General features: G+C 39.0%; 2 protein-coding genes and 1 long non-coding RNA gene across 4 annotated transcripts; 1 reads left to right on the top strand and 2 right to left on the bottom strand.

The window, feature by feature from the left end:
- The first annotated feature begins 1,116 nt into the window (after positions 1-1,116).
- On the top strand, positions 1,117-7,051 carry si:ch211-66i15.4. Of its 2 annotated transcripts, XM_038276009.1 has the most exons (6): positions 1,117-1,229; positions 3,170-3,294; positions 5,011-5,106; positions 5,535-5,665; positions 5,742-5,859; positions 6,858-7,051. In XM_038276009.1, exons 1-6 carry the CDS (start codon positions 1,208-1,210, stop codon positions 6,921-6,923), a joined length of 558 nt encoding a protein of 185 aa, XP_038131937.1. In that variant the 5' UTR covers positions 1,117-1,207; the 3' UTR covers positions 6,924-7,051. The 2 variants fall into 2 exon arrangements, with proteins under 2 accessions (XP_038131937.1, XP_038131938.1); XM_038276010.1 differs by lacking the exon at positions 5,011-5,106.
- taf8 (TAF8 RNA polymerase II, TATA box binding protein (TBP)-associated factor) lies at positions 6,759-14,109 on the bottom strand. Its single transcript, XM_038276008.1, has 8 exons — positions 13,935-14,109; positions 13,527-13,680; positions 11,220-11,318; positions 11,071-11,133; positions 10,249-10,373; positions 10,006-10,153; positions 9,792-9,934; positions 6,759-7,409 (listed from the first exon to the last, which is right to left on the bottom strand). Exons 1-8 carry the CDS (start codon positions 13,986-13,988, stop codon positions 7,269-7,271), a joined length of 927 nt encoding a protein of 308 aa, XP_038131936.1. The 5' UTR covers positions 13,989-14,109; the 3' UTR covers positions 6,759-7,268.
- Positions 14,110-15,217: 1,108 nt separating this feature from the next.
- Positions 15,218-16,170, bottom strand: LOC119777219. Its single transcript, XR_005279898.1, has 2 exons — positions 15,975-16,170; positions 15,218-15,853 (listed from the first exon to the last, which is right to left on the bottom strand). It is a non-coding gene; the product is annotated as an uncharacterized LOC119777219 (long non-coding RNA).
- Between the last annotated feature and the right edge of the window lie 4,322 nt (positions 16,171-20,492).

Below are 20,492 nucleotides of genomic sequence, written 5' to 3'. Positions count from 1 at the left end.
CCTGCTCTCCTCTATCTTGTCTGCTGTCATGATTCATGCAGCTATTATTTCATCCAAATGAAAAATGCAGGGATTAAAGTATTGTCCGTGGGTAAAAAGATCACTAAAAAATAAATTGATGGTAAATAAATTTGAAAGACAATCATTTGTCAGCCAATGGTAGCAAAGGAGCACGCTGAAACTAATTGTATTAGCCAATCAAAAGAAGAAGGGGGTGAGTCCTAGGAAAGCGTGTTCCTCCTCCTCTCGTTTCTTGCTCAAGTCACCAGATAGATTGTGGTTCAGCGCTGAAGTTCTACACCGAGAGTCACCATGCGGCGTTTACTGCTCTATTCTACAGAGAGACGTTTAAAGAGTCAAAAAATTACATATATTAAACTTTGTGTTTGGAGAGAAGGACGACAGAGCGACGGAATTGCATGGAGCGGGCACAATTTAGTTCATAAACTCCAGGGAAGATGTCACGACCATAGATAAAGGTCTGAAGAATAAATGACGCTGGAGGAGACAGAGTGAGATGGTGAGCCATTTAGCTGCTGGTGCGGGAAGTTAGGTCAACCAGGCACTTGATTCAAAACTGGATATCAAAAGAAATGTGGTACATGAAAATGGTAGATATAGATGCACTTCTGCCATCTTCTGTACCTGTGTAAAGACAATAAAGTTGAATCTAATCTAATCTTCTGGCCATTCAAAAGTCAAATATATATATATATATATAGAGAGAGAGAGAGAAGAGAGAGTGAGCAGATCATGGCTTGTCTACAGTGAAAAGAAGGACTGGGTTATTTACTTTTGCTGTCGTCTTTTTGGAAACACAGGAAGGAGCAATCAGCTAAGTGAGCTTAGTGCTTGGAAAAAATCTTTCATTCCTTTAGAGACAGCATGAAAAGTCAGCTGAGTACAAATCATTGAGAGGAAAACAAGAAGAAAAGGGACAAGAAGAGAGGGACACAACCTAGAACAGATAATGGATGTCTATTCTATTAACATTTCTCTATCCGTAGAATGGGTCTGTTTGATGTGTTGTCATCTCAGTTCAGAGGGCCCCCTGCCTGTCTTCGCCTAGGGCCCCAATTTTTTGTAAATCCGACCCTGCTGGACCTGTGTGTAACTTAGCTATGGCAACGCCTCCCAGGGCTGTCCAGAGTAAAGCTAGCTTAACTTAGTTTTCGGTTTTGTTGTTTGTTTTTTTGCTTCAGGAACAATGAACTCTAAAACGTCCAAAGCTTCTCTATGGGGCCAAAATGGTAGCTTTAATATTTGCAAATGTGTGTGGAGAGTTGTGTGTCTGTATCTCGATCTGTGTGTGTGCAGTGGGATTTGAAAATGTGTAAATAAATCTGTAAATGTGTGAGGAGATTTGTGTGTCTGTACAACAATCTGCAAATGTGTAAAACTACTTGTGTGTAATCCGTTTTGCAAATGTGTAAAAAATCCACAAATCTGTATTCAGATCTGCAAATGTGCACTGAGATTTGCAAATGTGTAGATCAATCTGTAAGCACACACAGAGACACTTGTGTCTGAAGTATTTTCGCTTCAAGACCCAGAAATACAGACAAATCATTGGTTACAAGTCAAGCGGTTTTTCAGTTGGCTCTCTTTACACACGTGATTTTTGCTACTCTTCTGCCGCGTGAGATGCACAAATGCGTAGAAGGATTTGTATGTGTATTTTCGCGATTTGTAACCCCTTGCGCAGGCTCGCAGGCTCACATGCTGCCCTGACCGCAGGCTCGCAGGCTCACAGACAGCCTCTCTCTGCTGCGACAGTTCAGCACAACTTGCTTCACATACAGCCACATACCACCAGTTGGCGGTATTGTACAGTACGTGACGTTACTGGGGTCCTAGGGGTTGTACCTGCTAAGTTGAGAGCAATGGAATCCCGTCAGCTTTCTGTAAGTATATTTCTTTAATTTGTCCTATAGTTTGTATTAGTAAAACTGTTTCTTCTTCTTCTGCTTCTGTTTTATGGCGGCTGGCAAGCAACTTTATGATGTTCATTACCACCATCTACTTCAGTGGAGTGTGGATCGGGATGCTATGTATTTTCCCACTGAAAAATAAAAATAAATATTAACAATATTTACATAAATAAACTTATATCCTTTCTACCAATTTCGTTTTTTCAAGATTGTTTATCAAATTACAAAAAGAAACATAAGTAGATTTTTTTTCCCCAAAATATCTTGTATATTTAACTGTAATTTATTGTCTTGTAACCCTTCTCTCCATAGAATATTTATAACAAAACAACAAAACATGCTCCACCGTCTCCCCTTGATAACAAAAACCACAACCTCCTGTTCCCATTCTAAATAAGTTTCCATTTAACCCCGTGTTTCCGAAACTTAATCTAGATATAACCTCTTTTTTATTCCTTTCCGTTCTCCTCATTTCACCAATTTTCCTTTGAATACTATAAAGCCACCTTCCAGTTCTATGCTCTTCCCACAGCTTCTGCCATCTTTCCGTAACCTTTTGTTTAATAATAGATAAAATGTTTTCCTTACTGAATGGTATCAATATATCATCCTTGTCACGTCAACTCCCGCAGCGGAGGAAAAAAAAAAAGGTAGAGGCTGTCTGTGAGCCTGCGAGCCTGCGGTCAGGGCAGCATGTGAGCCTGCGAGCCTGCGCACGGGGTTACAAATCGCGAAAATACACATACAAATCCTTCTACGCATTTGTGCATCTCACACGGCAGAAGAGTAGCAAAAATCACGTGTGTAAAGACAGCCAACTGAAAAACCGCTTGACTTGTAACCAATGATTTGTCTGTATTTCTGGGTCTTGAAGCGAAAATACTTCAGACACAAGTGTCTCTGTGTGTGCTTACAGATTGATCTACACATTTGCAAGTCTCAGTACACATTTGCAGATCTGAATACAGATTTGTGGATTTTTTACACATTTGCAAATCTCAGTGCACATTTGCAGATCTGAATACAGATTTGTGGATTTTTTACACATTTGCAAAACGGATTACACACAAGTAGTTTTACACATTTGCAGATTGTTGTACAGACACACAAATCTCCTCACACATTTACAGATTTATTTACACATTTTCAAATCCCACTGCACACACACAAATCGAGATACAGACACACAACTCTCCACACACATTTGCAAATATTAAAGCTACCATTTTGGCCCCATACTTCTCGTAGAGTCCACTTCAGGACTTCACGGGACAGGAAAGTTTTTGCACCGGTCAGGCTGAGAAACGAGCTAAAACGAGACGAAATGCCGCATCTCGGACCCGGTTGCTATGACAACCACCAGGTAAACAAATACGGGGACACGTCATTAAAAGTTAACTATCATAACTTGTAATGAAACTAATGCATTGTATAAATATATTTTTTTTTTTATGTGGCGCCACTCAAACAGGTCAAAGTATGGATTTTAAATTTTACTAATATTGTTCAGTAAATGCCGACAGCAGAAAAAACTTCCATAAAGAATGTGTTGATATTAAAGAAAGTATCAGCTTTAGGGAGAGGGTTGGAGCCGTCACTGAATGGGTCGTGTGATCCTATGAGCGCTGACGTGCTTGGGTGGCGCCATCTTGGGGCGGTCGGCAGCTCTGCTCAGTGACGCGGATTGAGCAGGCACTGAACAATTTAAATAACTTGCTCTAATGAACTGATTTTCACAGTTTTGTTTTTTCTGCTGAAAACAAAGAAACGGTTGAGGGTATTTAAATATTCTTAGCGGGGTTAAGAGTAATAAAATATTCTAATAGGATGGATGTATGATGGATGCAAAGCAACTCATACATTTTTATATTTTCTTTATTACTATATACAGAAATTTTTTTACAGGGATGCAGAATATACATATACATATCTCCCTCTCATTCATATATATATATATATATATATATATATATATATATATATATATATATATATATATATATATATATATATATATATTATTTTTTATTATTATTTTATTATTATTTATATTGAATGTTATTTTTACCCATGTTTTAGCAGTTTGCTTTTTCTTTATTTTTACTGTTTTTGTTTTTCTTTACAGCACTTTGGTCAGCTGTGGTAGTTTTTCAGATCAAATTGAATTTGATTTTTTCCAAAGCTCTGATGCCTTCATGAAGTTATCCCCAGAGCCCTGATGTCAACAGTCTGTAGATTTAAACAAAAATACCCTGCAGTGCTGAGGCAGCCTTCTGTTCTGCTTAAAGCAGCACGTTAGGGTAGCAGGTCGACCTCCCCAAGATGGCGCCCTTCATTTCTGCTTCTTTGATGCAGAATTTAATCCACAGAGGTGAATAATTTATTGTCTTTACAAGGAACTCTATGATTTCAAAATCTGCTGGTCTAAAGTGAACTATCAGCTTCCTAAACATAGAGGGAAACCGGTTAAGTTTGCAACATTTACAGTTTTCAGAGTTTCTTTCAGAGGTGCTCAACCTAAATGGCAAGCCATCATAGCATTTAATAGCTAGACTGGACGTTTATTACCAACATCTTTAACCTCATTATGCCATGTTATAACTCTCCTTGAAGATATCTCTAAATACTTTTTGACTTGTTAAATTTTTAATTAAAGACACATATTAGTACAACACACAAGTCAGAAGTTTGGGTTTTTAATTACTGTGAATCAGAAATGTATGGAAGCCCGTTTCCGCCAGTCAAAAAAAAAAAAAAAAAAAAAAATCTCATTATGAGTTACTATCTCATTATATGGAGATAGTAACTCAATATAATGAGATAGTATCTCATATATAATGACATCATTTTTTTTTTTACAGTGGCGGAAACGGGCTTCCATAGTAATGTGTTGAGGAAGCAAAGAACAAATTTATTTATTTGTTTCTTTAAACCTTTTAGGTTTTAATCACACAGCTTATGTGCGGATTTTACTGCTCTAAAACTGTGCATGTTTAAAATTTCACAGATCACAAGAAATTTTAATCTAGAAAGGCATTAAAGAATCAGGTTTAATAGAACCCATCTTTTCTTTTTTCAGTTTGACACCATCGTTTACAATTTACAAAAGCGACCTGAGAGTAAAAAGGGATACGCCCTCTCTGCCAGGACCGCTGCTCGCTTTCCTCCTAACAAGGTAATTTGTCTGGAATAAAGTCTGTCACACAACTACCTGCTTTTCAGACATCAAAAGCAAAGCACCCTAACTCCATCAAAAACGTCAAGTTGAAAGTAGTTCACTATTTTTTTTTTTTTTTTTTTTTTCAGAATTCAGAGATTAAACTTAAGTCAGAATTCTGACTTTCCCCCCCCAATACTAAACAGAAATAAAATCTGTTAACTTTTTTTCCCCCCAATTGGCCCTAATCCTCTTCCGTACATTAGAGAAAAACCCATTTGTTGACAGAATTTATTATTTTTTTCATCACCTTTTCATTAAATAATAATAATTAATAGTTTTCTTTTTCAGTCGTGGGACTTAAAGTGTTTAATATATTTATTTAAAATACTAATCTTGTCTTAAACTTTTTTTTTTGTTATCCTGTGGTGTTTGAAATTGACCAGATGATGGAGACGCCTTGGCCTCAGCAGTACCAGCAGGATTCAAACTGGTCCAGACTTCCTCCTCCTGGCAGAGCACCGTTCGGTTCAACCGCGCCCAGATTCACATCACATACCGACGACTGCAGCCCGGGGTGAGAGACAATCCTCAACTACGTACAGAGGCTGAAATATCAGATCTGAGCTAATCAGTGTTACTTCCTGGCTCAGCCCTGGGACGTACAGCTGGGATGGAGTAACAAACCGGAAGGTGAGCTGGCCCATGTGCTTCGGGAGACCGGACTGGTCCAGACTGCCCAGGCTGGAACAGGGAGCTTCCAGGGTGAAGGTGAGTATGGAGGGACATTCGGTCCATTATTGTTGCAACCAAAATGAGTGAATGGATTGTCAAACAAAAAAAAAAAAAAAAGTAGTCCAGAATTTTTAAGTTTTAAAACTCTCTTTTTGAAAGTAACTTTGCTGTTTTCTCTGACTTTATTTTTTCAAACTTAATATTTTCAACAGTTTTTTTATTATTACAGATACAGTTTAAAAACCTATTTCTACTTAAATTGTTTCACAGATTTTTTAAGGTTGATGCAGGCTAGTAGAAAAACATCTTCACTCCTCAAAAGGAAAGCCTTTTGTAAAGCCGCTGTCACACCTTGAAGATTTAGGCCAGCGTCTGGTGGACATACTGAAAATGTGGCAGAAACGCTGACATACGTTGGATAAGTTATAGCTATTTTTGTTTAAGTTATGAGCACGCTGAAGTACGCTGAAGTACGTCAACAGATGGCGAGAAAATTTGAACGTGCTGCAAATTTCTCGACTTATGCCAGCGTATGCCTAGCCTCGTGAGACCATCCTGATCTCGCGAGCTTTCAAGGTTTCACTAGTAGATCAGTCTGGAGACTCTCCATTAAAGAAAATTTGGAGCCGTTCACCAAACGAACGTCCAATCAGCGTTGGCTTTGAGGCGGGTTGAGGTGTGACCCAACGAGAAGCGCGACAGTTCAGTCTAAAGAACATGGCGGCTTCAGCCGATGAAACTAGCGTTAGCGTGGCTGTGAAAATCCAGAGTATCAGGCATACGCTGGCTAAATCAGCAAGGTTTAACACAATTTGAAAAGAATGCAATCTGTTTAAGTCAACCTAAAACAGAGATTTGGGAAAAAAATGAAATAAATCTAGAAAAAGAGCAAAGTTACTCTCAAAACCCCCTTTTTTTTGTTTAGAAAGTTTTTCAAAGTTCCATTCCAGATTGTACTTTTTGCAGATGTTCTAAGAAACAATTGTGGAAAAAAATCCACTCCATAGGTTTTTACTTTTCTCTTTTCTCCTCAGTTGCCGAGCTACAGAGAGTTTGTGAAGTACCGCAGCAGACTGGTCTATCTGAGCTTGTATTACTAACTCTAAAGCTGAAGGATGGAGGTACATCACCACACAGACCCACATGGAGTGCTCGGATTTTACTGATTCTTCGCCATCATAACAACAGCTGCAGAGATTCTCACCAAAGACTGGATAATGTCAGAATGAATAAAAAAAATAATAATAATAATCTTTTTTTTGTGTCATATGTACAAAAAGGGTGCAGGCTGCAGTAAACTCCGCAGCGAAGTCGCTTACAAAGTTCCATACAAAGTGAGTTCTGTCAGAAAAACCAAACAGAAAAGTTTTTTCTTCAGCAGATGTCCGTCAGCTGCTGACGCCACAGCAGCTTTTAACCCCAAACCAGAGTCCGTTAGAGTCCTCTCACTTCTTCCTCCTCACTTTGGGTTTCTTGACGGGCCGCAGGTACGGGTTGTCGATCACGTTGTCTTCGCTGACCTTCGCTGATGGAACGACTCCGCTGGGAGGAAGCACGGAGTTTTCTTTATCGGCGCTCGGATCGTCCTGAGACGCGAAAACAGAAGGAAACGTTAGCTTAGTTGGTTACAAACGGTCCGATATGTTCATGCTACAAATCCACATCCTGCCCTGAATCTCATTTATAAAATCATAATGGCACAATAAAGTATTCACACCCACTCAACATGAAGACATTCTTTTGCACCATATTATTAAAAGTCTGTGTTGTTCTAATTAAAAAGAGGAGCAGCTTTTTTTTCTGAAGATCTAAAAAGAAAATTCAGTTTTTCTGTAGTAAACAAATGAATTGTTTTGGTGAAGAACTCAAAATGAATTATTTATTTGGTCTTTATTTATTTTCTTATTGCAATCCTGACTATTTTAACTGCATCCCTTAAATCAATGTGCTTCCTCAAGAAAAAGGATTATGGGATGCATGTTGACAGAGATTTTTTAAGAATAATGTAATCCTGATGTACCGTATTTTCTGGAATATAAGCCGCTACTTTTTCCCCATGCTTTGAAACATGCGTCTTATAAGAAGGTGCAGCTTTTCTGTGGATTTTTTCTAACTGGTAGAGGGGGAAGTCAAAGTTCAAAATGAAAGAATAAGGAGCTAATTTTCATTTAGCACAAGAACATGCTAGTAGCATACACAATGCAGAACAAATGTCTCAAATTCACACATTTTGACATTTGTTTGCCGCATTTAAGCTGTCGAACCGATGAGGAGACTGGGCTCAACTCCTGCAGACGAAGCCCCATCTTTCAGTAGAAGCTCTTACTGCAGTGAGCCAATAAGCTAAATGAAGCTAGCATTCTTTGTCACTATTCCGGGTGCAATATGCAGAGCTCCCCCTACAGGTTTGGAGGGAAAAGATTCAGTAGATATAAGCGGCTAAAGGATGATTTATACCCAGAAACCAGGTCGTCTGCGTGTTTATCGCAGTGAATGCAAATAGAACCCCGTCACTTCTGCAGACAGGAGGCCTCTGATTGGTCAAATCAACATCCGCTCTACACTATGCGTATTTCCTGTTTGGTACCTTACCAGCCTGTTTTGTTTCTATGACCGCCATTGTGGAGAACCCTGGGACCCTTTTTCCACCTGGATCCCCGCTCTTTTTGGCCCTCATCTCCCTCCGTTGCCCTCAATTCCTCCCCGCCTCTGCCGTATCTAGACCAACAGCTAATTCCTGATTGTCCCTCTTGCGTTGTGGCGTGTAATAACAGTGAAGACAACGCTTCAATATTGGGCATAAATCAAAAATATCTGTAACAAGCTCACTGCGACACACCGAGGCCGATGGGGTTCAATGAGACAGAAGCAGAGATACAAAAGGAAGCTGGAAAAGTTGCAGCTGTATGAATTAATCAATACCTATATTTCCTCGATTTATGGTGAAAACTTGTAATATTATGACAGGGTTCCTACATCATAAGGCAAGTTAAATTCAAGACTTTTTAATGCCACTTGAAATAAAAATTTCAGACCAAATTCACAAGAAACACAGAAAAACCTGCTTGCGACAACTTAACCCAAAGGTTTATTTTAACATAAACCACTGCACTAATGTTTCAAATTTTGAAAAGCTTCCCATACAGGAAGAAAGCTAAAAACACACAAATGACAGATATATTTGAACAATTATTTAAGAGAATTCACAAACTTTGTTTTAGCAGGGAACAAAACAAATCAGTTTTAAAGCCCCAACATAACCAGTGCTAAGTCTTTTTAGCAGCTATTTTTCTTTGTATGGTTTTCTTAGTATGTTTGATTTGGTGATAAGTGGAGGCGTTGCAGAGACAAGGGTGGAACTAAACTGAGAAATACCGGCTGTTTCTCTGTAACTCCATTTTGACGCTTTGTGTTTTGCGCTTTGCATGTGCAACTCCACTGCCTTAATTCCCATCGTTCTGAGCTTGAATCGCTTCTTGCACTAAATCCACTGAGCCTCATGTATGTTCCCTGGTTTTAGCCATGGAGAAAACTCTTGGCTGGAGACTATTTTGGTTCCATTTACACTTGCTCATATGTTCCAGACAAAAAGTTAATGGCGCATCTCCCAAATGTCCCGGCCGCAACAACGCTTTATTGGTTCCGCTATCGGGACGGAACCAATAATGGCGAGCCTTTATTTTTTTTAAATAAAAAAAGGAATTTCCAATTTTAATGTTTTATTTAGATTACAAAAATAAATCTTAATAAAAATAATCCTATTTATATTTTTTTTAAATTAAGACCAACGAAAGACTGATTTAAGACATTTTAATACCAATTAATGCCTTTTAAGACTTTTTAAGGACCCGCGGGAACCCGTACGAGAACAAAAGTGGAAGAGAAACTATTCTCTTAAAAAAAAATAAAAAACGCCTTAAACTAAAATCCAGGAAAAGTGTCATCTGACGCCAGAGGTGAGGACCTACATTGATAACGTTCCCGGCTGCGTTCTCGCTGTCCGTCTGGTCGTCCTGCTCCGAGGAGTCCGTCTCCTCCAGACTCTGCAGTTCCAGCTCTGAGGGAAGGAGGGCGCTAAGGTACGGGATGGCACTGGGCCGCGCAGCGATCACTGAGAGCAGAGACGGGGGATGTTACACTGTGGAAGGTTAAACAGAGTTCAGCATCATCAGCATCACTCACATGGAAACGCAGAGACGTCGTCTTTGAAGAGGCTTTGAGTTTCTCCGGTTTTGGCCATGAAACGCGTCAGGGCTCGTTCCACGTCTCTCCTCTGGGTGGCTGCCTTTTCTCTCACCACCTGGTAGTCTGAGACAGGCTCCCTGAACGTCTGCAACAAATCAACACACAGATCGGTACACAGTTTCCCTCAGAGAGACCAACAAAGTCATTTGATTTGTTCCAGGAATCTGGTTTGTGACTCACAGGCGTTTTGATGTAGGTGTGAGGATCAGGGAACTCTGGGAAGTGGCAGGGAATGTGAGACGGATGAGTCCGTTTCTGTCCGGCAGACAGAGACTTGGGCGTAACGGGAGCATTGGTAACCGGAGCTGAAAGTCACAAAGTTGATCCATTTTATGCGATTTAGAATCAATTAACCCTTTATAGGGCAAGTTAGTGTTGTTTGATCACTTACATACCCCTAACAAATGGGGGAAAAAAGATAAAAGGCTAGTTTAAAAGTAAATAAGTAAAGTTTACAAGTTAACAAGCCTAGTTAACAATTATATTTAGGTAAATAAAATAAAAAATGTCAGTGCCAGTATCAGCATTAATGCCTCTAAGGTTAAGTTGGACCAAAAAATGTTTTTCACTCTCAGAGTGTTTTTCTTATAGAAGCACTTTTGTTATTTTTCTTAATATATTCGGGTAAGTTGGCGTTTCTTGTTATTACATTGACATTCATTGCCAGCGAGGGGTTAGACCAGCTTTTATTGCCAATTAGGAGGGAACCAAATGGCAACTGCCAGCTGGTTTAAGTGGGGGGGAGCTTATTTGTAAATGTGTGATTCCTATTAAAATTTTTTGCAAATGTGTAACTTGTATCCATAACTGTTAAACTTTTTAATGTTTGAATGTGATAACAAGAGAGACGAGTTAAAAAATATCAAATTGATGCAAATTGGTTTATCTACATTTAAAAATTCACAAACGCACACAGTATTACAGAGAAACCTATATAGAAATATTTAAAATAAACGACTTCCTGACAGAGAACTGAAACGTGTGGCAGAACGCTTTACTTACGCGCCGTAATGACCATCCTCTGAGACCGCTTGGCGTACACAGGCAGGGTGTCAACATTGAAACCTATAGAAACACAAACCATTTAGAATCAGATGTGAGTCTGACAGCAGCAACATGGACGGCATTCGCCAGTGGACTTCTGGTCGTACCCATCTCGATGAGAGTCACCACGGTGTCCGAGAGCGTCGGGACGCTCCTCGCAGTGTGTTCACAGTAGGTTTTAGCACATCGACCTATTTCTGTTATGTCTAAAGAAAAACAAAGACAAATATTAATTTTCTTTTTTACCACAAAAAGTCATAAAATCCAACAATTATAAATGAATTATTTAGGAGAGGTGGCTGGACTTTAAGCCTTTTGAGGGTTTCCCTTTGTAAAGCCGCGAGCAACCTGAGTCCACTTTGACATCCTGCCCAGTTTGATGCTGCTGCTAGTGCTGCAACTAACGATTATTTTAAAAATCGATGAATCGGCCGATTATTTTTTCGATTAATCGATGAATCGGACAAAAAATATTTTTTATATTAACCTCTTTATTCCAAAATAAACATTTTAGACAGAACAAACAAGCACACAAGTACAGGTTGCTCATTAACTGTACTGGTGCAATATGAAAAATAAATGTTTGTGTTAAAACTACGCAAACTAACATGAGAAATGTAGCTGTACATCCACAAAATATAGGCTACTTTGTTAAATAAAGCACAAAAAAAGACATTTTTGTTTCTAAAAGCCCCTAAGGGGTTCAAACAATAGGCCCCCCCCATTTCAACAAATGAGGTTTTTTTTAGACTAGAAGAGTTCTGCCTTTTAAGACAGGAAAGTATAGCAGTTAAAGCTGCTACTTGGGAAAATACTGAACCATAGAGATAAAAATAGCCCTGTGATTCAAATTATAAATTGTATTTGGAATAAAAATGAGAGAACTAGGGGTGGTAAAAAACACATCCTCCAAAGACAGATATTTACATGGGAATGTGGCAGATAATTAATTGACATATTACTGATCTTGCTGGATTTTATTCTGCTTTACTTCCATAAATTGCAGGATCTTCTTTACTTTATCTTTGCCAGAAGATTTAAACTTTAAAAGCCTTGCCCTCATTATTTGCAAGTTAATTTATTTATAAAGTAAATATAAACGCTGCTTAAGCTAATTCAAATGAAATTAAAAGTAAAATAAGTAGCCAACCTTATCACTGTCTGTAACCTACTAACACAGTAAGGAAAGCATCAGATGAGCTACCTGAGAAACTAACGTTACGTTTCCCCACTTTAAAACCAAACAAACATGGCCGCTCACCCTGCTGATCAGCTCTCTTCACTGCCATTGAAGGCTGCAGCGTGTTTCCTTTTCAGGTGCTGCATCATAACAGTGGTGCGTCCGCGCCATGTTCATTTGTTTTTACAAAAGTTGCATGTTACGACTTTTTTCACTGTACAAAGCGCAGGATATTTTAATTATTGTGATCAATTTGCGCCGTCAATCCCGGCGCATGCGCGCTTCATTTGCAGTCTGGACGCTGAGGGTAAACATCCTCTGACTGCAGCGCTGAGAGGGACTCCTGCGGGAGCGGAGTTGGGATGGGGGAGGCGCCCCACGGCAACGACGACGGCGGCGGATGACGCATTAATCGCGCGACACAACTTATCGATGATGAAATTCGTTGTCAACGCTTTTAAAAGTCGATTTTTATCGATTTTATCGATGCGTTGTTGCAGCCCTAGCTGCTGCTAAAAGTTTTCCTTATTTTTCAAACCGATGCTAAAGTATAACTTCACATGATGCTCCACATTCATCATTTTAGGGAAGAAAGTGCTTCTAGTAAGAGTTGTCATAAAATACAACTTTATTGTTGTAATTTTATGACTATAGTTGTTTTGAATTTTTTTTTAATATTACGACTTTATTGTTGTAATTTTATAACTTTATTCTCCTCATATTACGACTTTCTTCTAGTAATGTTATGACTATTCTCGTAATTTTATGACTTTATTCTTGAAATGTTGTGACTTTATTATGGAAATAGAAAAAATATTTCTAGCCTGGCCCTTATACTCCTTCGTAGAAATAATCCAATATAACCAACAATAAAGTATATCATTATACTATTCAATTCAGTTCAGTTTAGTCTGTTAAATAAGCTGCCTGTAGTGTCTTTAAAGGTCCAGCAGGTGTCAGTATTCTGTGAGACAGTATCAATACAGTATTCATATATTTATATATATAGTTATTGCACTGGGTGTCAGATATAGAGAAACAGGTAATTGCACAGGGTATTAAATAATAAATTTCACAAGTTATTGCCGTAGTGTTGTCGCATAGAGTCTGGTTGTTCTAGATAATGTTGCTTTAATTAATTAGCGGCATCATTTGTGCATTCTGATAGTTGCAAACAAATCTAAGCCCAGATCTCAGCTAATGGATGGAGGAAGCATCCAGGCCTCATACATACAGCTCTGCATCATCTCTGTGAGCGTCTCCACAGCGGCCTTCTCCGCGCTCTCGAAGCCGCTCTCAGTCAGCAGGGCGCTGACCACAACCTGCAGGGTGCGCCGCCGGGCCAGCTGGTAGTTCTCTGCGGGGCTGGATGCCGCTTTAGCTCCACGCTGAGAGAACACAGAGGAATACAATAATAATCATATTTTCCCCAAATATGTTTCTCTAAATAAAATAAACTTTTATTTTCCACGAACAAGCCACCTGAACCCACAACTCACAAGGATCAGAATGTTATTAGGGGTCTAAGTTACTTCTACTTGAACTGTAAACATTTTTAACACAGATATTAGCTGTGTGGCGGGAAGCTAAAGCTAACTAGCTGCTACCATTCTGCTCTGTGACCGAACAAAGCGACTCCTACCCCGCCATAATTCAGCGACGTTCCCGGCGCTGCAGAGGAGTCCCCCATCTGCATTTACCCCAAGCTCCTTTCTTTTGCTAAATAAATGTATTAAAGTATTTCACTCCTCCATCTGGCGCTTAGCCTCTGATAGTAAACACACTCTGAATTAGTGACGTCATTTCCGTTCAATGGACCGAAAATCAAAATGTCTTTCCGTTTTACTAAATACTGCCACCTACTGGCCGTTTGCTATAAGACAACTGGAGGAGTAAATGCAGTCTGTTTTCACACATTTCCGAGCCAATATAAGCTTTAAATCCGTGCTGTACAGATGGTAATAAACAGTGAAACATGAAAAAAAAGATTGTGGAATTTATGGTGTGTTTAAATGTTTAAAACAACGATGTGTCCCAGCCATTACAAGGAAATTGATCAAATCATAGAAGTAATAAAAAAAACAGTTTCCTGGCTTTATTTATTAATATTTATTTTTAAAGATAGATGCTTCACAATATGTTTATGGTCCTTAAAGTAACTGAATGAGTTTGGGGACGAACATTTTCCTAAATAACTTATTTTTAGTGTAAACAGTTTCCCAAAGTTTAACAGATTTTTAAAAATAAACTCTTCATATGGTTTTGCTTTAAAATTGTTTGGATTATTTTATATTTTGTAACTGGGTTTCTTTAAATTAGCTGACATATTTTTTGGTTAGATAAGCTAATAAAATAATTACCTTTATTGGTAATCGCAGCTGCACATTACAAAATAACGGGTTAATCTCTCCCCTGGGGAGCAGTGAGCAGCTTGCAGCCTGTGTGAAGCGTCGCTCAGGGACCTGAGCTTTTGCAGAACCGTAGAGCTCCTCATTGCATAACCTTTCCTCCATCAGTCGTAGTAATAAACATCACTGCTCCCAACCAACTCATCAAGCTGTTTCCATCCCTACTTTTCTGTTGGTTTGTTTTTTGTTGTTGTTTTTTGCAGGTTTGTATTTCTTGTAAAAGTCGCTGTTATTTTAAGAACAGAGAAACATGCAGATTGAACTTCTCTTTACTCTTCTAATTTACGTTAACCTGATTTCCATTGTTAAAATATTGCAGAATATTGTTTTCAATACATTGATAATTAGTTAAATACTCTCTTATTGTTATTATTTTGTTTGTTTTTTTACTTTTTATTCTATTTCTATTTGCCGTTCACTCTGTTGCCTGAAAAATCTCCACTGAGGGAAAAAAGAAAAAAAAGAGTTTTCTGTTCTATTTCATTCTATTTCTATAAAAAGGATTCATAGGGGTGTATTTGCAGGAGAAAAGCAGTTTATTACAACACAAAACACTTTTAAAACATATCAAATTTCTTCCTTGTTCATCCGATAAAGTCATCTTTGACAATCTGCTGCCCAGCAGCCTGACGTTACTGTATCCTGCAGTTTCATTCTAAAAGTCCAGCGTTCTCTTTTTTGCCAGCAACAGCAGCAAGCTGCATTTTTAACCACATGAGAAATAAATTAACGCATAAAAGGGATTCGTCTCCACTGCCATCGACAACCCGGTCTGCAGTGTCTGTTTTATTGCAGGATCGTCTCCCTAGGATGCGTGTAAACGGTTGGCTAAGCTCCTCTGTGAACCGGTCCCTGGATGTTTGACCTTCGCTTCAGACAGTATGGCCCTGATCACCTCCTCAGCTTCAGTACAAATAGAGGAGTTCCTTGTCTTCTTCTCAAATAAGAGTTCTGCTAGTTCTTCCTCTATGGTCCGATCCTTCAAGAAGGGCAGGAGAATCATCTCCACCATGCCGCCAACCATTCCAAGGATAGCCAGAGTGGAGCCGAGCATGTAGATCTTTAACATGCTGCTAGTGGGCCTCTGTCTAAGCATGTCCTTGGCGAAAGGAATGATGTCATTGATGTTTTCCATCTCTGAATATTTATCTTCCTGGAAGCAAAACAAACAGAAAAGAAAAACACAAGAAAAATGTTTAAGGAGCTGTTTTATCTGAGAAAACGACTGTTAAAATGTTCAGTATGTTTTAGAAAAGACAAGAGCAGAGACTCACCTTGAAGCACGTCTTAACTTTTCAGTTCGGCTTTTGATGGTGGAAAGGCGAGAGCAAGTCCTGCAATTTAAGCATGAGAAGAGTCGGGTCCACTCCCTCAGACCTCATGCATATTCATTTTTTTTTTCTCCAGAGATTCAAAGTTGTTTGTGTCAAAGGGCATAGAAATGTAGAGCAAGAAGTAAAACACTCCTTGTACGTGAGGCTGTGCATGTGACATCACATCTGCTCCAAAGCAGATCCAGTAAACAGCTCAGTGTGTAGACCGTCTCTGACAATGGGGGCTTTGGTAGATCCATCAATACTGATTACAAACTGAACAACATGTTTGGTTGATCTGCATTGGCTGAGCTGTAACTATGCACATGGTGTTCTTTAGGAGATTTGGAAAAGTGTCCAATCGAAGTATTAGCAGCTGAGAAAAGTCAGTCCCATGTATTGACGGACAGAGATTGCTTGGTTATACAAGGAATACCCCTTATTGAACACGGCCAGATAAGGTTCAACACAATCATGCAGTACTTTGCTGCTGTGGCTCTGGCACTACTGCAAACTGATTGCTGAGTGGACAAAGCAAGAGGCTGCGCCGTGTTCGTGTGTAACTGCATGCGTGTGGCCGATCTTTGCCTCAAACTCACCGCCCTTCGACCCAGATCATGCTGCACGAGACAGGCGGGTGAAGTCAGGCAAGTGAGTTGGGAAATGTGTCTGATCTTTGTCACAGAGGAACATGCACACTCAGTGAAACAGATTGCACTTCAGAGCACACAGTAGGCGCTGATTCAACATATGCAAACCGAACGATGCACGCTTCACACAGTAGCTTTTAGTCCAGTTGGAGCTTAAGTGGATCTGAAAAGGCTAATTTCTTTAAGTCTGTCTATTGGAGAGTCCCATCAGTACTTCAGACAGAAAATATACGATTCATTTAAACTTTTACTCTTCTGGGAGCGGTCTGGCTCAGTGGTCGAATAGAATAGAATAGAATAGAATAGAATAGAATAGAATAGAATAGAATAGAAAATCCCTTTTTTGTCCCACAATGGGGCAATTCTGTTGTTACAGCAGCAAAAAATGGTCACACTGCAAAAAATTTAAATCTTAATAAGTAATTCTTTCTTAAAATAAGTGCATTTCTTTCTTGAATTGAGGAGGTAAGTGAGACACTTTGCCAATGGAATAAGATAACTTACATTTAAAATAAGAAAAAAAAAAACAATTGCATTGTCTTATTTCAAGTGAATTTTATCTAATTGTCTTATTTTAAGAGTAAAAATACTCATTCCATTGGGAAATCCTCTTACTTACCTACTCAAATTAAGGGTAAATACACTTAATTTAAGAAATCTTTACTTATTTCTCGATCGTTTTTGCAGTGCACAAAAGTATGGACCTTAGAAAAACATATAAGAATAACATAATAGTGAAAAGTTAAAAAATAAACAATAAAATACTGTACTGTAAAGTGTTTTAACAATATCAATACTGTACACCTGGAGAATAAATAACCAATATACAGCTATGGACATTTTTACAGTATTTTTACAGTTACAGTAATAACATCAGAGATGTGCAAGATGAAAGCAGCAGGTTATTTAACTGAATAAGGTAGAAACTGAGTAAAATCAGCCTGAATGTAACAACTTGTTGAGGTTCTTGGGAACAGTGGTGGTTCTAGAGTCTTTCAGCTGCTGGGAGGAAGGATCTGTGATAACGCTACCTGGTGCATTTAAGGTGCAGCAGTCTGTCACTGAAGGAGCTCTCCAGTTCAGCACCAGCTTCATGAATGAGGCGGGACAGACGCCGCTTTGTGTAATTAAGTTTTTGTTTTTGATGCAGCTTTAAGGTTTGATTCCTAAGTCAAAACTTTTCCTCTACATACAAACATATTAAAGTTAGAATCTTTTGTTAGACTGAAAGCACCTGTTGAAAGATACAAGTCCATATTATAATTGTTTGTTTACTCGTTTCCAGAAATAAAACATCAAAAACATGAATCTGTGTGTAATTGATCTAAACATGGTGCTTCATTCAGTTTGATCAGTTACATGTGGAATTCCCCAAGAGTCCATCTTAGGGCCCCTCATATTTAATATAAGATATGATTTTTTTTCAATGCGACCCAGGCCAATTAGCTATGTGGTCCTGAATCCAATACGTATCTGATCTTTTCAAATGCGACCTGTGTGTGAATGGCAAGGTCACATTCATACGAACTGGACGGCATTACAACAAAGGTCACTATTCTACGGTGGTCCTGAAGCGCAAACTGCAACTACAAATCTAAAAGCGCAACTACATTAAGAAAAACAAAACTGCATAAAGCAATCATCCCCCCCCCCACAACCCAACCCCACCCCCCCGGACGGTTCCCCCCCCGGCCGGTCCGGGAAAATATTGCTGGACATATAGCGGTCCGTGGTGCAAAAAAGGCTGGGGACCGCTGCTCTAAGGCACATAAGTTGTGTGAATACAGTTCACACAGAAGACCACATACAAGTCATATATATCTGGAAATGTGAACAACCACCCAAAATAATTGGATTTAAAAAAAAAATCATAACTGAGCATTAAAGGAATAGTACACCCAAAACATGATTAGCCTTCATTTTCTACTCACCCCCATGCTGAACAACACTCTGGAGTACTTTTTTGATATCTCAAATGCATCTGGAGATCTGGGAGGCTTCTTGCTGTCTGCTGACATTCAAATAATGGAGGTCTATGGCGCCCGAGGCAGAAAGGTCCATAAAAGTCCACAAAAAACGTGTCAATATTCCTCCATACTGCTCGTCCAATGTATTCCAAGTGTCCTGAGTGGGTAGCATACAGAATTTACTCGAAACGAAGTCATTTAGAATGTTTTTAGAGCATAAACAGTAGTGTATAGGATATTTACTAACAAATTGAGTGAAACCAAAGCATAAAACGCAAAAACAACAAATAATATGCCAGCAGGATGCAAACCATTCAGAAAAAACGTATGAAACCAGAGGGAGCCATTGACCCATAAAAAAAAAAAAAAAAAAAGGTCAAATAATGTGACGATGCACCTGGAAGTAGGACTTCATGCAGCAACAGATGTAAAAGTTTATCCCCAACACTAAACTAAACTTTTTTTCTCCATTTCTAGACCTGCTATAGAATTACTGTTATGGCTAGTGGATTATAAAAAGCTCCTGTGATCATGTTGTTCTAAAATGTTCCACTTTAAACAAAGTGACTTTGGATTCTGGGCATTTGAGCTGGTAGCTGCCGGAAAAAGTTGAGACTGTTTGGAGACCTTTGCTCCAATTTTCCATGTTTCTGTGCTTGAATGAACAGCCTGTCTCTTCCCAGACTTCCCTAAACCAGTCATCCTGTGGTCGGGGGACGGAGAGGGCACAGGGGTCTGCATGTGAGGGGTCTATTCAGTAAGAGCTTGGATGAAATAGGGTTGGATGTCAGGTTTATTCTGCTCTTTTCTACCATTTACTGAAAGTGATCTGACTAGAATTTTAGTTTATATCTCAATATTAGCCATGAATAATTTAAATGTAGAGAAAATAAAAGGGTTTTATAATGAAACTTCCCTTTCAAAGTTTTACACTGAGTTTAAATCACGTTGTTGAAACCTGCTGCTCCAAATACTCTGCTGGTAATCCTCGCTCAGTTAGGTGCTTAAATGTAATCTAATTAAACAAAGTGTTTCCGTCTAATTGGCTTCCAGATTAGTTCAGACCCTTAATCAGGTCATAAAATCAGCTAAAATAAATAAATTTTTTCTGCAGAGATTAATTACGTTGGCAGACTAATAAACCGTTGATCTGGTTTCTCTTTAAGCCAGTAGCACATAAAATACAACCCATTATGGTGATTACTTTACTGCTGTTGGAATATTTAATGACCTAAGTGCAATAATTCATAAATCTTTGCGGTTTTACTTATTTTAGGACTATCATCCTCCACGGTAAATCAAATGCATCTAATTTAGAATCACTAATCAACCTAATAATCATGTGTTTGGACTGTGGGAGGAAGCTGGAGTACCTGGTGAGAAGCCACACATGTGAGGGGAGAACCTGCAGGAAGAGCCTGGGCTGGGAATCAAACCAGAGACCTTTTTACTGCAAGTAAAGGTGCCACAAACTGATCCGAATGCCTTGTTAGCAAATTACAGCAGGTTAGCCGGCTAAAATGTGTTAGCTACAGTTAGCTTCTCCAACATGCAGGGGCGGATTTAGGAAATTTGTGGCCCTAAGCAAAGACAGGCAGGGGGCCCTCTGAATGGAGCAGACAACACATAAAACAGCCCCATTATCCAGATAGAAAAATGTTAATAGAATAGACATCCATTATCTGTTCTAGGTTGTGTCCCTCTCTTCTTGTCCCTTTTCTTCTTGTTTTCCTCTCTATGTTTTGTACTCAGCTGACTTTTCATGCTGTCTCTAAAGGAATGAAAGATTTTTTCCAAGCACTAAGCTCACTTAGCTGATTGCTCCTTCCTGTGTTTCCAAAAAGGCCAAAGTAAATAACCCA

The sequence above is a fragment of the Cyprinodon tularosa genome, unplaced genomic scaffold (assembly GCF_016077235.1).
Source record: "Cyprinodon tularosa strain WSP-4 unplaced genomic scaffold, ASM1607723v1 ctg99, whole genome shotgun sequence".
Classification (NCBI taxonomy): Eukaryota; Metazoa; Chordata; class Actinopteri; order Cyprinodontiformes; family Cyprinodontidae; genus Cyprinodon; species Cyprinodon tularosa.
The sequence above is the reverse complement of the archived record's forward strand: the minus strand, read 5'-3'. Positions and strand labels throughout refer to the sequence as shown.

Coding starts and splice junctions, on each gene's coding strand:
- si:ch211-66i15.4 (XM_038276009.1), top strand. CDS start 1,208: ATGAACTCTAAAACGTCCAAAG. Junction 1,230..3,169: donor GAACTCTAAAACGTCCAAAG/CTTCTCTATGGG, acceptor TTTGGCCCCATA/CTTCTCGTAGAGTCCACTTC. Junction 5,860..6,857: donor AGGGAGCTTCCAGGGTGAAG/GTGAGTATGGAG, acceptor TTTTCTCCTCAG/TTGCCGAGCTACAGAGAGTT.
- taf8 (XM_038276008.1), bottom strand. CDS start 13,988: ATGCAGATGGGGGACTCCTCTGCAGCGCCGGGAACGTCGCTGAATTAT. Junction 11,319..13,526: donor CACAGAGATGATGCAGAGCT/GTATGTATGAGG, acceptor GTTTTTCTTTAG/ACATAACAGAAATAGGTCGA. Junction 9,935..10,005: donor CGACGTCTCTGCGTTTCCAT/GTGAGTGATGCT, acceptor CTCTGCTCTCAG/TGATCGCTGCGCGGCCCAGT.